The sequence below is a fragment of the Lepisosteus platostomus genome, chromosome 4 (assembly GCF_059453375.1).
Source record: "Lepisosteus platostomus isolate fLepPlt1 chromosome 4, fLepPlt1.hap1, whole genome shotgun sequence".
Classification (NCBI taxonomy): Eukaryota; Metazoa; Chordata; class Actinopteri; order Semionotiformes; family Lepisosteidae; genus Lepisosteus; species Lepisosteus platostomus.
Window position 1 is genome coordinate 40591128 of NC_142614.1, and position 16136 is coordinate 40607263.

The 16136-nt window shown below is 34.6% G+C and overlaps 1 protein-coding gene across 1 annotated transcript; it reads left to right on the top strand.

Annotated features, from left to right (window-relative positions):
* Positions 1 to 2506: 2506 nt before the first annotated feature.
* Positions 2507 to 13230, top strand: bmp3 (bone morphogenetic protein 3). The gene is made up of 3 exons (XM_088629481.1): positions 2507 to 3045; positions 4874 to 5784; positions 9061 to 13230. Exons 1-3 carry the CDS (start codon positions 2760 to 2762, stop codon positions 9250 to 9252), a joined length of 1389 nt encoding a protein of 462 aa, XP_088485607.1. The 5' UTR covers positions 2507 to 2759; the 3' UTR covers positions 9253 to 13230.
* The last annotated feature ends 2906 nt before the right edge of the window (positions 13231 to 16136 follow it).

Genomic DNA, 16136 nt, shown 5'->3' on the forward strand with positions numbered 1-16136 from the left:
CAAGACTTTACGAGAAATGCAGAAATGACATTGACTTCCAAAATCAAGTCCCCACAATGTTATCTTTTTCGTTGACAGGACATATTCTTTGCACATCATTGACAGGGTTTTTACCCGAATCAAAAACAGCCATCAGAACATTAACACCAAGAAGAATACCAAATCCTTGAATTAGATTCCACTTTTTCTTCCCTTTCTACCTAATGCCCTGTCTGTTAACAAGTTAAAAAAGCTTTCCTTTTATTAGAGAATGACCCATCATCTGCAATCTTTATTTCCTGGCTGCACATACTTCCTATCCCCTTAACTGTCCACATGCACGTTCACTCCAGACACCTTTTGCTGTAAAAGAAGCTACTATACCATGTGCAAATACATATCCAATAGTACACAGGTGTAGTGCCCCTCTTGCCACCTCAATGGCATCATGCTTCTCCAGGAAACTCATTTATTTCAAACCGATAGTTGAGTTGTTTATAAAAAAATAAGCACAGACCTACAGTTGGTAGAAGCCTCAAAACTTCCAATTAATGTATCTTTGTCAGGTAGTGCAGTACATTTTCTGTTGTTTATTTCCAATATACTTATAATTCAATAGGAGTACTACTGACTACAATTATTAATCAAGGTATCTTTAAAAGATACAAAACAATAAAGACACTTTTAATCCGTTAATTTATTATTTTGCAGAAAATGGCCACTGGTGCATTATCATTCTTAGCAGGAGAAACGGTAACAGAATTTCCTTCTTTTGAATGTTTTTTCTTACAGTTTCTGATATGCTTGTAGATAGCGATGCACTAAAATATTAGCTTCTTCATGAACATTTAAAGTATTAAATGCTCTTTGAAGTTTTTGAAATTTGTAATTGTGTTTTATAAGGCTAAAATCATTTAATGGAAATACATTCTGGATTAAAATCCCCCTTTCCCTGCAAAAATAAATGTTATGCAAATAAAGAACAACAAAGAGACAACTATAAGAACTTGACACTGTCTTAATTCCATTATTTTACGTGAATTTTTCACTGCTGCTCACTAAAAGGAATCGGTTTTAAATGCACTCTGAAAATACATTGAAATAATAATTTTAGTAAAATAAATTGATTGAATTCAATTTATTAATAAACAACACTGTTTCAAACGAATTTTGTTATTCATTTGTGTGGTTTTATATATTTTGGGGGGAAAAGATAAAAATATCTACTAAAAAGAACACAAAGCAACACTGGTTTTACCCTTAGCGTAGAGATTTCAAAAATAGTCATGCAGAATCAACGGCATTCATTCATTCATTCAGGCAATCATTGGCTGTTACAATAGCATATAATAAAATGTAATTCACTTTGAAGACTGTGGGTTTTGACGAACCTTTGGGAAGACTTGAAGAGAATGTTGCACGCAATCCCGCGTAACATCTGTTGGGACAACTCCCTAAAACCGTGCAGATCTCCCCAAACAATACAAATATCTAAAACATAACATTATTGACATCAAATATTCAATTTGAAATTCAATTGAATTGAATGCAATTGAAAAAGAACCGGTGAAAGGGGGTATTTAAACTCTATATAGATTTATTTAGTGTGTAAGGGTTGTGCTGCATCCGGATCAGACTGTGATGTACAGGATGTGTGTGCTTAACTCTATTGAACTCGAAAAATAGAGGAGAGAGCCTTTAATGCCGATAATAATCCACTTTATTCAACACCACATCCTTAACACAGCTTTGCTGCAATACATTTCACGTTGAACATACAGTAATTAACAATCTAAGAAGAGTCATCCCATAGATCATATAGCTGTTTGCTGTTTAAATGTTGAGTACTTATGAATCACTACTGTGGTTATATGCAGTATGGAAACTCTTGATTTACTTTAGAAACATTCTCCACCGTGGCTGCAAAAACGTAATATGAAATCGAGGAATTGTTTTGCAACTTTCAAACCGTATAGATGACAATGATAAAACCAATCATTTAGAAGGTTGTTAATAATTACTCGACATTTCGAGATTCTAAATATATTTTTACTGTAACATTTCAACCAAGATGATCGGAGGTATGCCCATTAATACACTTTTCTAAATCCTTAAACATTAACTAAACATACATAATGTTTTTACATAATTAACTAAGAAAATGTAGTCTGATTTTTTTCTCACAATGAAACAAATCTATGTTCCATATCCTCATTGGTTAAATGTAATGACAAAACAGTCTTTTACAGAAATGACTTCCACTATAAGTGTTATTAAGGTTTTATTCAAATTACTTTGTACTAGTAAATACAATTCCCAATATGTGCTAAAGTAGTAGTATAGCGTCCAACACACTGTAGTACTTTTTTTTGCTTGAGTAGTTGAGCAAAAGTTGAAATACACAGATAGTTTCACGTGCTCTAGTCCATTCCCATACAGAACGTGCTTTACCTTGAATGAAAGTTGAGAAGTGGTGCGATTGGCTGTCGATTCCGAGATCTGCCCTGATCTCAGATACAAAACCAAGAAAGCTACCCCTCTGAATTACAACAGCTCTCAGTAAGGTGGAGAGGCAGAAAAAAAGATAACTGGGGACTTTGGTATAGACTGTAACTCACTAGCGACAGAAGGCTCCAGGAGGTCGGCAACAGGAGTATTCTTAAAAGTGATCTTTTAGGTTATGACATTCGATCATAGCGATTTAACTACATTGGAAAAACTTCTGTGCGAAACTATTATTTACAGCTGAATATATATATATAAGCTTTTAGAAATCCACAATGACTTGCGGTCGACATGGATTGTTCTTCCTTTTCGGATGGAGTTTTATATTATACAGCGGATCTTGCTTTAGGCTAAAAGACCATTTATCTGGACTGAAGAGAAACGAAGAATCAGTGCGTTTTAAAAGGACCGGGAGTAAACATCAATCTATTCAAAGCGACGATGACCTGCTTTTACGGGATACTGCCTCAGATCACATGCGGATGCTCTATGATAAATACAACAGAGCAAGATTTAATTTAAAGGACGGAAATACAGTGCGCAGCTTTAAAGCACATTGGGGTATGTACTGTATGTTTTAATCGCATGATGTGTAAATTTCATTTGCAAATGACAAAAGCGTACTACAAAGCATATGATTGTGTAGTTAGGTATTTATGTATGTAGCATTATTTTTGAACATATCATAACTTTTAACTAATTCCAAGCTTCAAATTTGCTATTGCAGCCTTTGGCAATAAAAGTAGGAATACACCTGTTATTGGAAATGCCAAGCGGAGAAACATAGCTGAAGCTCACAACAGGGAACGTTTCTTTTGGGACGAGCACTAATATATATATATACACCAATATGTTAGCCAACATACTAGTAGAACTTTTTCACTAAAGTTGTAAAACATAGAATTCAATATTCGCATTCGAAATGATAAATCTTACGTGTAGCGTATTAATACATTTAGTTAGAGATTAAAATGAAAATTAACATTTTAAAAGAACAATGAAAGCTCAGAATCTTTTTACAAACATACTTAGATTAAAAAAATATGAATATTAATGTCATGGCTTCGGCTATCTTATGAAAATATATTTGTTTGGTAAATTGTTTTATTAGACGCCGAATAAGACCAAATATGAACTAGGTTTCACACATCAAAATAGAAGTGATCTGGATTATAAATACTTTCGCACTTAATTTTTGAATTTCCTGCTATTGCTCTTGGGACTTTTGTTACAGAGCGGAGTAAAAGAGCTAACCCCTCGCTTGAGGAGTTGATATCCAGCATATGTAAGAAAATACCCTCTCCTACTGGTGATACAAAGAAATTCATATACTGTAATTGTCTGCCTCCCATGCCGAAAAGAGAGAGAGGATTACGGTTTGCTAAATCAGATTAACTAACTGGAGACTAAAAACAAAAACTAAATCTCCAGGACAACTGAATGGTAAATGGTTTAAGTGAGCCAGCAGCCATATCACCCTGCAGCTCACATCTGGCAACCCACTGAAGCTAAGTGGGTGTGAGCCTCGTCAGTACCTGGATGGGAGACCTCCTGGGAAAAACTAAGATTGCTGCTGGAAGAGGTGTTAGTGGGGCCAACAGAGGGTGCTCACCCTGCGATCCATGTGGGTCCTAATGCCCCAGTATAGTGACGGGGACACTATACTGTAAACAGGCGCTGTCCTTCGGATAAGATATAAAACCGAGGTCCTGACTCTCTATGGTCATCCCAGGGCGTTTCTCGAAAAGAGTAGGGGTGTAACCCCATTGGCCCTTACCAATTATGGTCTTCTAATAATCCCCATCTATGAATTGGCATCATTACTCTGCTCTCCTCCCCACTGATAGCTGATGTGGGGTGAGTGTTCTGGCACACTATGGCTGCTGTCGCATCATCCAGGTGGATTCTGCACATTGGTGGTGGTGGAGGGGAGTCCCTGTAAAGTAATGGACTAGTAACTCCAAACACCTATACTGTATATGATTAGTGCTTCCTGCTCTTAATTTTGAAGTTACTTCGTTACTTACCAGGATTTTGAATATTTTGTACTAAGGAGTTAGTTAAAGGTAGTTTAACTGCTCCACTAATACTGCAGAGATTAAACTTTTGTTGAGATTTTACAATATTTTTATGATGGTTAATAATAACAAGTAAAGCAGCTTTACTTTCAAGCTTGAGGCTAAGATGCTTCAATTATTATTAAGCTTCATAAATGTCACCTTCTGATATCCTATCCTACTTAAAATGTCAAATTATTATCAGAAGACAGACATTTGTCACTGCCACACAGCAGTGACGCATCTAAACAGTTTTGATCCTCTAAGATAGCTCAGGACTATTGCTCAGGACTATTGTTGAAAATGTTTCAATCTTTTTTTTTAAATTTTAGGCACAATTAGCAATAAGAAACTCCAAATATTTAATCTGACTACTCTTACCAAGTCAGAAGACATTCTTTCTGCCACACTGCACTATTACATCGGGGATATACTGAACAACACCCATGGCTGTATCAGACATAAGAACTGTGTTCCCCATCCAGGCTCCAGTAAGCAGGCCCACATCCATCTTGGCATCTGGAGCTTTGCTTCTGTGGATAACAATACCAGGACTCTGGGCCACTTTCTTATCAATGTTTCAACTGTCTATAGGGATTTCATATCTTGGCAATGGAAGGATATTACACATGTCCTCAGTGAAGCAAAACATAATGATGAGTTCCTTATAGGGATTCACATTGCCTCACAAGACCACAACGGCTGGAAAAAGTTACTTTATGGCCGTTCTCCCTACATACTAGTGTATGCTAATGACTCTGCAATCTCTGAACCTGAAAGTGTGGTTTTGACACTGCAGAGGCACAAGGGAGTGGTGGCTCTGGATCTTCAGAAAATGGGAATGCGTGCTGGGAACAATACATCTGAACGCAGGGCAAAGCGTTCTGCAAACATCCTGCTCCCCCTACAGAACAATGAGCTGCCTGGTGCTGAGTATCAGTACAATGAGGCCCAAGTCTGGGAGGAGACAAATCTGTCCAAGCATCTGGAGACTCAGCCGCCTAAGCGGCAGAGGAACAAAAAGAAGCAAAGAAAGAACAACCGACACAAAGTGCAGATGCTTCAGTTTGACGAACAGACATTAAAAAAAGCCCGAAAGAAGCAGTGGAATGAGCCACGGAACTGTGCCCGCAGATATCTGAAGGTTGATTTTGCAGATATTGGCTGGAGCGAATGGATTATTTCACCAAAATCTTTTGACGCCTTCTATTGCTCAGGGTCTTGCCAGTTTCCTATGCCAAAGGTGAGTATTTGTCTTTGCCCGATAACTCAGATAGGACTTTATTTGTGCCTCTTGTTGTTTCTGAAAAGAATTGCCCTACTTAATATCCAGTGTCTAGAAACCTGATATTTAGAAACATTATTGATGCTTACATTGGCAGCAATGTGGAGTAATGCTTAGACCTTTGAACCTCAAGAGGTCATGGATGCAAACCCTGGGTGGGATGCTGCTGTTGTACCCTTTTATAAATTGCTCCAGGAAATACCCTGCTGTATGAAAGAACTTACCTGGTAAAATGAAAGAATGAAAAGTATGGATTTTTTTATTTGGATTGCAAATTGTAGCAATGGAGCAGTAAACTTTGCTTCCCTGCATCAAATTATAATAAATACCTATCTCAGTCTTAGAGCTTCTGCATTAATATACTGTTCATCTGGTAAAGCTTCCATTCTTGAAAATAACCTTAGCTTTGATTCATTCATTGAGCTGTTTTCACACTGAGTTACAAAAGGCCCAGAACTGAACATAGTGTAGATGCTTACTGAAAAATGTTAAATATATTACCATATGACGACATTTCCTTATTTAATTTGCATAACACAAGATAAAAAAATACCCATTAAATAGGTCTTCCCCCGAATAAAGAATTAAGAATGCACTCAGGAGGAATCTTGAGTTTGACATTCAAAAGCTACAAATATTTCTGTTTTAAATTTAGTTTAAATGTTCTAGAGAATGCATTCCCAGATTACAGCTGGCTAAGCCTGACAATGGGCAAAGCATGGTTTGGGACACTATGTTGACACTACTGAAACAAGGTTATTTGACAGTAGTAAATCTATGTTGTTGGACTGAACAATTCCAATGAACACCCAACATAAGAATATGATTGCAGTCTTAGGCTGGGGATATTGAAGCAAGAAAGTTTTAGCATATTTGATAGGAAACAATATATTCTCTTTAGTTAACTTTAGCAAAATGAAGCAAAAAAAAATGTTCATTTAAGTTAAGTGGTGTTTTCAAAGAGATTAAAGGAACAGATGTACCCTTGTATATTTGTTCCTTCAAGAAGAAGCAACTTCCAGCTTCCAGAAGCAACTTCAATTCTATAACTTCCAGCTGGTAGTATTCACATAAATATATTCAAATAAATTTTTCACAGATTACTAATCACCAAAATAAAGATTTTCACAGATCACCAAAATTAGGGTTACACCAAATACACCACGTTTACTAGCTCTACTAACATCAATGGTAATTATAAATTACTATCAGAGACCTAATCACAATGAGCTAAATATATTTTGGTGCACTTTTTATGTTTTCATTTTGAAAGATGAATTAATAGTGCCATCTTGTGGCAGACGGCTTTTTATATCTCTGTGAACACTTCACCTTTATCAACAATAAATACGCTCTATTATTAATACAGTTACAGCACATAAGGCCCCTTGGCTCTCTCAAATTCTCATAATTCCCAATGTTTTCTGTAGAAGTATACCCTGAACCCCTTGACTTATTTATTTGTGTTGAATTTTACTAAAGTCATCTAAAGTCACAAAGTAAAAGTTAGTCTCTCTTCAAAAAAGTGTGGAGATTTAGCTTTGTAATTTGCTTCCTCCAAATTAATAAGTACCGGAAGACTTGATTATGATCTCAGGGACATGTTTAATAAGATAACTTTAGGGGAGCTTTGGCAGATAAAACAGCTACTGTATATGTGTATGCAATCTGAATAACAATACGTTCACCAATCCTAGCATAGGCATACTGTATACTGCACAGTAGCTACAATGTATGTTGGCCACTTGGTGATTCACATGTTGTTTCTGTAGTTTCTTTTTCTTTCCAACATTAATGAAAATAGATTTTTATATTGCTAATCTACATATTCTTTGAACAGCTGGCTTCATAATGAAGTTGTAACCTGGAACATGTGTAGAAAATTACAAGTATTGTTTATAGTAAAATGTAGTACAAGTAGCAGCAGACTTAGGAGTCAGAAAAGAAGATTCAAAACACTTCAGAAGATTTATTTTGTGTTATTTTTCCACTTTCCAGCAACACTTGATTTTTAAGAGTGACAAACAGTTTGAGTCAGCTACTGTATGTAATGAGCTTTGTTAAAGTTTGCATGAGATAAAACATTAGTCATGACATAAGTATCTCTGGAAGATCTGTTATCTTTGGAAACCTAGTCAAATTCAGACTGGGTGATAAATTGAAGTGTCTTTAAACAGTGTGGATTAAATTCATTGTAAATATTAAGCGAGGTGTTTAGTTTGTAGATTTTTTTTATAAAAGTATTTTTACTGTACTGTTTATTATTATAAATACTACACAGATCAGTGGAGTATGAGAAGTAGAGTATCTGAAGCAGCTGGAGCAAAGGATATCACCTGTTTTTTTTCACCCACTTAACATTGTCCCTCACTTAGATATTCAAAATTAATGTTAAAATTAGCAATTTACTTTTTTGCTTGTTCTGTAAAATTATTAACTAAGCTCATAAAATGTCATACGTTTTCACTCACAAGAAAATAGGAAACAATGTTCAGAAAGAATCCACTCCTTTTTTTTTGCTTTTTTAAATAATGTATTTCCATGAACAAAATATGCACTTAGTTCTCATTTTTATTATCCAAATTTGTGTAGACGTGTTCACTTGATAGCAGGTTCAGAAGGTTCTGAGGCTCATTATTTTATTACTTTAGGGGAAGTAGTAAAGCATTTTGAAATTCACACTATAAAGTGAGGAAAGGGCTATTCAAATAACAGAGTCATTCTGTGATGACAGATTTTACATTATCAGCAAGTCATAGCAGACAAAGTACCTTTTGATGAAGATAAAAAACTACAGGAGAGTCTTTTGTAGCTTAAACAGTGAAGATGTTTTACACTGAGTTCATGTTTAGCCTGGAGCGGGACCTCAAGTTGGATAGGCTTGAGTCAGCAGTATCCTTGGTTTGCCACCTCACAGAAACCCCTGTGTATTGCTGATCCAACAGCGAACATTTTGGAGGAAGGCATCCATGGTCTTCATCCCTTTTATGGTGGTACTAGTCTTGGGCTTGGTACAGAGGTGGGTTGTGCTGATTGGCAGTAAGTGAGTTGAAAATGGTGGGTTATAGAAAAAGGAAACTAGATTTAATTTCTTGGGAAAACAAAAGCATATTTTTTTGCCAAACAAGACTTTGCCACCTTGAATTGCTGTCAGTGAAACATACAAAGCCAAAGTGTTACCGTGCAATAATTTAGGGGTTGTGCTCTTTGTTGATCTGCTTGTCTGTCTTGCAGTCTTTAAAGCCTTCCAACCATGCCACCATCCAGAGCATTGTCAGGGCAGTGGGAGTTGTCCCTGGCATTCCAGAGCCCTGCTGTGTACCTGAAAGGATGTCTCCCCTCAGTATATTATTTTTTGATGAAGACAAGAATGTTGTCCTCAAAGTCTATCCAAACATGACTGTGGACTCCTGTGCCTGCAGATAACAGTGCAGTGAACAACTAAAAGAATCTTCCCCTTGGACTTTTTTTCATTTGCACTGGAAGAGAAACTACAAAAAATAAACTAAATAAAAAATAATAAATAAATGATTTTCACTTTTAGAAACTTGAAACATACTCATTCTTTATAGGAAACAGAGAATATTCTTAATTATCCTAAAGTCAAATCTAAAGAACACTCCTTTTTCTTCTTGTGAACTTGATAAGCCCCAGCATTAGAAACCATATGTTTGCTATCTCATATCTCATAACTCATATGGTTGCTATCAGTATATTTTTTGTTCACTATCAAGGCAAACTAGAGTTTGGGTTTTGTTATTCTCCACTGATTATTCAAAGTGCTACTATGGTGTTTTTGAAAGATTTGCTACATTATGCTTTGTTCTTCTGTACTGTAGATTATGGACACAAGAGCCGAGCTGAACAACGAGAGAAATATGCTTTAAGCACCCATTCAATCACTATAACTGCCTGCTCATTTATTATATTAATACTGTCTTTTTTCCTCAGGCATATCAAAATCAATTAAATGAAAATCATGGGCATATGCATTTTTGTATATTTGGAGTCATTGTTTTAATGTCACTTAACATTAAACTCTGTTTTGTTTTTCCAATATTTCACACTTAAATCATGTGTATATATATATTTTCCTTTTAATATACATTTATGGCTGCTAATAATATTGGATTCCAAAGACAAAATGTAATCAAAACTGTTTCTTCTAAAGTAGAAAATATTTAAGTTGGATTCTTTTTGTGATTTTTGTAATGTCTTTAAGAAACTAATGATATTACACCATTAATTAAGCATGGTAAAAGGATTCTGTAAGGTCACATACAAGCACTCTGATGCTGTACTTGTTTCTGAATTGCATGCCTTACAAGTTGACATGATATAATCCTTCCTTTTTCGACTTCTAAATCTGTGTTTAAAATCCTTCATTTTCTTAGTGTTTGTGTGCCCTTTATATGGGTTTCATATTTCAAGTGTTAGTACTCACTACACTTTTAACCATGTGTCACCATTAGAAAAGTAGTAGATGAAAGGAGGCCATATGGGCTTCCTGACACTTTTTGTAGTATTTAATTAATTTTGGAATCCCATCAAGCTGTCCCTTGAAGGATTTTGAACAGATATCAGTGGGGGTAAGATGTTTGCCTAGTATTTAGAAAGGTCATGTGCCTGAGTATTGTAATGTTAAGTAAATTTAGAAGAGTGCTTAATAACTGATGAGCAGAGTGGTGGCACTGTGGCTAAGGATCTGCACCTATGGCTGGAAGGTTGCTAGCTCAAATCCCACGGCTGGCAGAGGAATCCTACCACAGACTTCTATCTCTCTCTGCTTGTGTGTCTCATGGAGAGCAAGCTGGGGTATGTGAAAAGATACATTCCTAATTCAAGAAATTGTATATGGTGTATTTAGTGATCTGATAAATAAAATAATTACAACCATCATCATCATAGAAATTTTGGGATGCTATGAAACTCAAGGATGAAGATCATTTGTGTGTTTTACAGAGATATGGTGTATCAGTTAAAAGTTATAGATGTAACTCTGTATCATGTGTTGACCACAGTTTGTCACCTCGTGGTCATATCTACGTTGAGAAGAGTTAGAAATTCAAAACATCCGTGCACAGCAAGAGTAGAGATGATGCAGGTGGCATATAGACAATTGAAAACAGCTTTTGATCAAGTCATTTATAGTTATTTCTAACACTTATATGTCAACATCCTTCTTTCTTTCATTTATTATGTTATGAAAAAAAGATGAATACTGAAATGTGAGACTAAATAGAAGCAGTCTACAGCTTTTCTATGGAAATGAAAGCTTTAGAAACTGTTCTACTATTGTTGCTGAACTGTGAGTATGGAAGTTTATTTTATATGGAAATATTGGTACACATTAAATTGGGATTGAGAGAAAGTATAAGAGAGAAAGACACATCTGGAGCTGGTAGGATATTATAAATGTCTATGCTCTTAGTGATTCTGACATTTCATTATCCACCCCAAACCATCTTCTCTATTCTTTCTTTACAAAATTCAGAAAATCTAAAGCCAGTCCGTGTATTAGAAATGCATTTTTATCATATCATTTATACATCCCTATGCAGCTGTTAAAAGTGTTTGGTGTCTGTATCATAATATGGTAACATGCAATACTTCAATGTCACTACATTGAAAAGAGGGAGAAAGCAATATTTGTGCCATGATATTCACTGTATGTGCGCTCTGTTACATGTAAGTATATATACACACAGAGGCAAATATATATATATAGATGTATAGCTATAGTTCAATATTAAGAAGTATTTTTAACCTTTGAAATAGCTATTTGAATTGCGTTTTTCAAAATTATTTGTAGGCTTCATATATGCATTCAACTGCTGCTCTGATAATTATACTGTCAATATTTAGTGGGATTTTATTTTGTCTGTTATGTTCAGATCTTAATAAGTATGACTACAATTGAACCTTTTGATTATTGTAGAACTTACTTCTATCCTTTTATTTTTTGTTTTGTTCCTATTAATCTGCAGATGGAAAAATAACTAGGCCCTCCCTGATAATATGTTCCTTCAATAACTGGCTTAACTCCGACTTCAAATATTTGTATCTGTGTCCCCGCCCATATCTCATTCCCATTCAACAAGCACATACAGTACAATGAATTCCTTAAACCAAATACTTATAAAACTTTTTTAAAGAGTTTAATACAATTTATAGATATGTAGTTCAGGTGGGTAGCTGCGTCAGCATGCGTAGGCTGCAAAGGAACAAGTAATAGGTTTATTCCATGCTGAAAAAAAGAAGAGAGAAAACACAACGTTTCAGCCGTGGAGCCTTCTTCAGGTGTACATATCAATATACATAGATATGTATATTGGTTTTGTATATATTCTTAAATATACTTACAGTACATTACTTTACAAACATTTTAACATTTTAATATACACTACTCATACAGCTTAAGTCCTAAATTAAGTCTTAAAAGACATAGATTTATGACTTAAGGGAAATCCATTTTTTTCACTGTTATTCTAATTTAGAGAGCATACTGATATCAGGTTATATTGTCATTTTTCATGTTTTTTGTTAGAACAAAAAGCATTTCACTGCTTGGAATCTTCTATATAAATACTAATGACTATATGCTTATATATGTCTATATTGGACATATATACTTATATATGTATATGATTATATAGTATATATGATGAAATATTTCTATATACTTAACACATATCTCCTACATACTTAAGAAACAATTTTGTTTTATATTTGTCCTTTCAGAATTTTTGCATCCCTGTCTGTTTCTAATACAGTTCTGAAGAAATGATACTATTGCATGTTTCAAAATAATGAAAGTTGTTGTGTAACGTGTTGTGACTTGAGTTTTACACAATGAAATTAATGTGCTTTAAGAATTTAATACACAATTTTACAACTTTGGGGTGTTGAGAATAAAATGAAAGAAACAAAACGGAAATGTTAACATTAAACTAAACTTTATACTGCATATACAGTATATAAAACATGTTTGGGAGTAAATGCTCATTGTTTGAACACATTTTTTACATTTGTGTTTTATATGATGGTTTAAATATATAAATAAAAGCTTTATATACATTGTAAAGTCTTTCATGTAAATTTCAAACTCTAAGTAAAAGAAAATGCTTGTAAAATAAGCTTAAATATATTTGTATATGGAAAGAAATGTTTGAAAGCATTTTATTTATTGTATGTATTTTCTTTATTATTCATTTTAAAATGTGGTTGTATGACAGGTCATGTTTTTTGCAAACTGTTGCAGTGGAGAAAAAATTAGTTTATTACAGACAGTCAAGCTGTGATGGGCAGTTGTCACTACTGATGTTTAAGCTTGCTTCTTTGTTGAGTTTCCCTGCAGCACTTTCTATGAACTATCAAATTAATAAAGCTATGTATTTCACAGTGTATTGCATTTTTTTCTGAAATAAGATATTATAGTGTGGCTTTTTAGTGTAAAAGAAACCTATAGTATAGATACTGTTAAAGTAAATGTTATATCGTATTTGAATCGACCTAAAAAGTCTTTAACCTTTATTATTGCTATTATTTTATATTGCTACTAATAGTTGTGGTGTAGTAGTAATTTCTAGTACTACTAGTACTACTACTATCTAAAGTACATTCTTGATATTTTACATTATTATCTTAGACACAAGTACAGTATTATGACACGATATTTGATTTGAAAAGATTGTATTTTGTCTTTAGTATTAATAGTAATTTGATTGCAAAATGTAATACATTGCACATACCGAGGAAACGAACATTCATTTTTTTCAGCAAATAGTGATTGAGTAAGCACAATGCCCAATATAAAACATAACACATCTGGGTAATACCTGTAACAGTATAGCTTTAGTGATGGAAAGCAATAGGACATTACCAGTTTGATTTTATTATTTAATATCCATTCCAAAATCTTCAATTCTCTCTTTACGCCTCAGTTCATAGTGGCAACCCCTCTGCCAACACAGGGAGCATCAGAAAAAGAATGAACAGACAGGCTCCTTTGTCCTGCCCACCTGTGGAGCCACACATTTTATGACAGTGGTGCTGACTGGAAAAAAAAGGCACATCCTTCATTGTTGTTTGCTTTCTTGAAAAGAGCTGAAAGTACCCTGGACAACTAATCCCAATCCTATTGATAGCAACTAAGCAAAAACTACATTTTTAGTCTCTTTGATATGTAGTACAGTGTATTGTGGTGTCACATGTTGACCTCACTACTTTATTAACTATACCAGAACCTACAGTAGATCATGGATGTACATTAAGAAGTACCAATGTCTAATATGCAATAGAACCCTTTTATACTCAATTAACTACCTCAACCAAATCTGAGCATTCAGCCTGTATCTGTACTCTGTTTCCAATCCCTTAACAAATTCTTAATCCAAAAAATATGCAGTACATTGAACACCATTGAAATTTAAGAAATAATTGTTTATTAGGAGATTTATTAAAATTCTGAATATACTGTACCATATGATCTATGTGGAACACTGCTGTTGCTTGTTCAGACGTATAGTTACGTAATTAAGATTTGCCTTTTCTAAATACATGTTGAGTAACTCCTATAATCTTGTTGCCATACAGCATATTTTGTATTATATTTCTAGTTATCATTTTGATAAGCTTAATGTAATAAAAGTAAAGCTTATTGCTCTATATTATTAAGTTTGGCTATATTATTTAGTTTACCTTTTTATGAATGGTGGCTACAATAGCAATTTTCAGGTTAAATGGGTATTACACCAGTAACCATATTAACCCATGTTTCAAGTATCAGAAGAGTCCTGTTAATAATCGAATAACATATGTTGTATCCTTAAGTAAAAATACCATTTAACAGAAACTCTAAAGAACAGACGTTTTTTAATCTCAGGTTCTTCTAATCCTTGTGTCACTTCTGAATTAATACTTTTTAATACAGGACTTAAACAGCTGTTGCTCAGCCCAGAAAAGGTTGTAATTTCTTCATTGATAAGGACCCTAGTTTAATAGTAATTTTACATATGAGATATGTTCCTTTCATACATATGTCAAAGTCAAAAGGTTTCTTATTATTATCACTGAGAAACGGTATATCTTATTATACTATTTTTTGCTGTTGTAAAATTGAAATATAATCTTATTTTGTACCTTTAAAAATAAACTCTTTCTCATTTCCTCATAGCCTGAAACTAAAGTTTTGCTGTTTGCTGTAGAAGTTCAAAATATATTTAAAATTATAGTTATAGTTATAGTTGCCCAATGGTTCTTTCACCTCTACTTTCTTTGTCCTAAGATCTTCATCGTCTGATCAAGATTCTTGATTATTTCACCCACTGTTTTTATGTACCATCAGGGCTCTTTACTTAATTTAATCCCCAAGTGAACAAGTGAAGTTGCTTGAATAGCACCTCTACAATTTTTTTCTTCAGAAAAAGAGATTTTAAGTTACTAATTAACACAGTAGTTGAAAAACAACCATCAGTAACAGTAAGCCAACCATAGGTATAAGTCTTATTATCAAGTTGTAAATGTATTCCATTCAGTGTTTAAAGATCAGGCAAAAACCTGTGTACAGTACATGTTTCACATCAAGAATAACACACATTTGGAAAGCCATTTCATTTCTACTTTTAATAAAGAGAAGAAAAGTTGCCAGCAGCCATAATACCCTGCAACTCACAACTGGCAGCCCATTGAAGCTAAGCAGGTGTGAGCCTGGTCAGTACCTGGATAAGAGACCTCCTGGGAAAAACTAAGGTTGTTGCTGGAAGTATTGTTAGTGGGGCCAGCAGGGGGTGCTCACCCTGCGGTCTATGTGAGTCCTAATGCCCCAGTATAGTGACGGGAACACTATACTGTTAACAGGCACGGTCCTTCTGATGAGTAAAACCGAGGTCCTGACTCTCTATGGTCATTAAAAATCCCAGGGCGTTTCTCGTAAAGAGTAGGGGTGTAGTAACCCTGTCGTCCTTGCCAAAATTTCCCATTGGCCCTTATCAATCAAGGCCTCCTAATAATTCCCGTCTATGAATCGGCTTCATTACTCTGCTCTCCTCCCCACTAATAGCTGATGTGTGGTGAGCGTTCTGGTGCATCCAGGTGAATGATGCACATTGGTGGTGGTTGAGTCATTATTCCTTTTGACATACTTTTCAACTTTTTTCTATACAGAAAGAGCACTGTAATTGATTTTTGTAATGGTCTGTTGCATTCTGCTGACTACTGCTGATCGCGCCCTTGAATGTTTTTCAATCCACTAATATCCACTTATTATTTGAAGGTAGATATTTAAATGTACACTCATTTAGGGAACACAG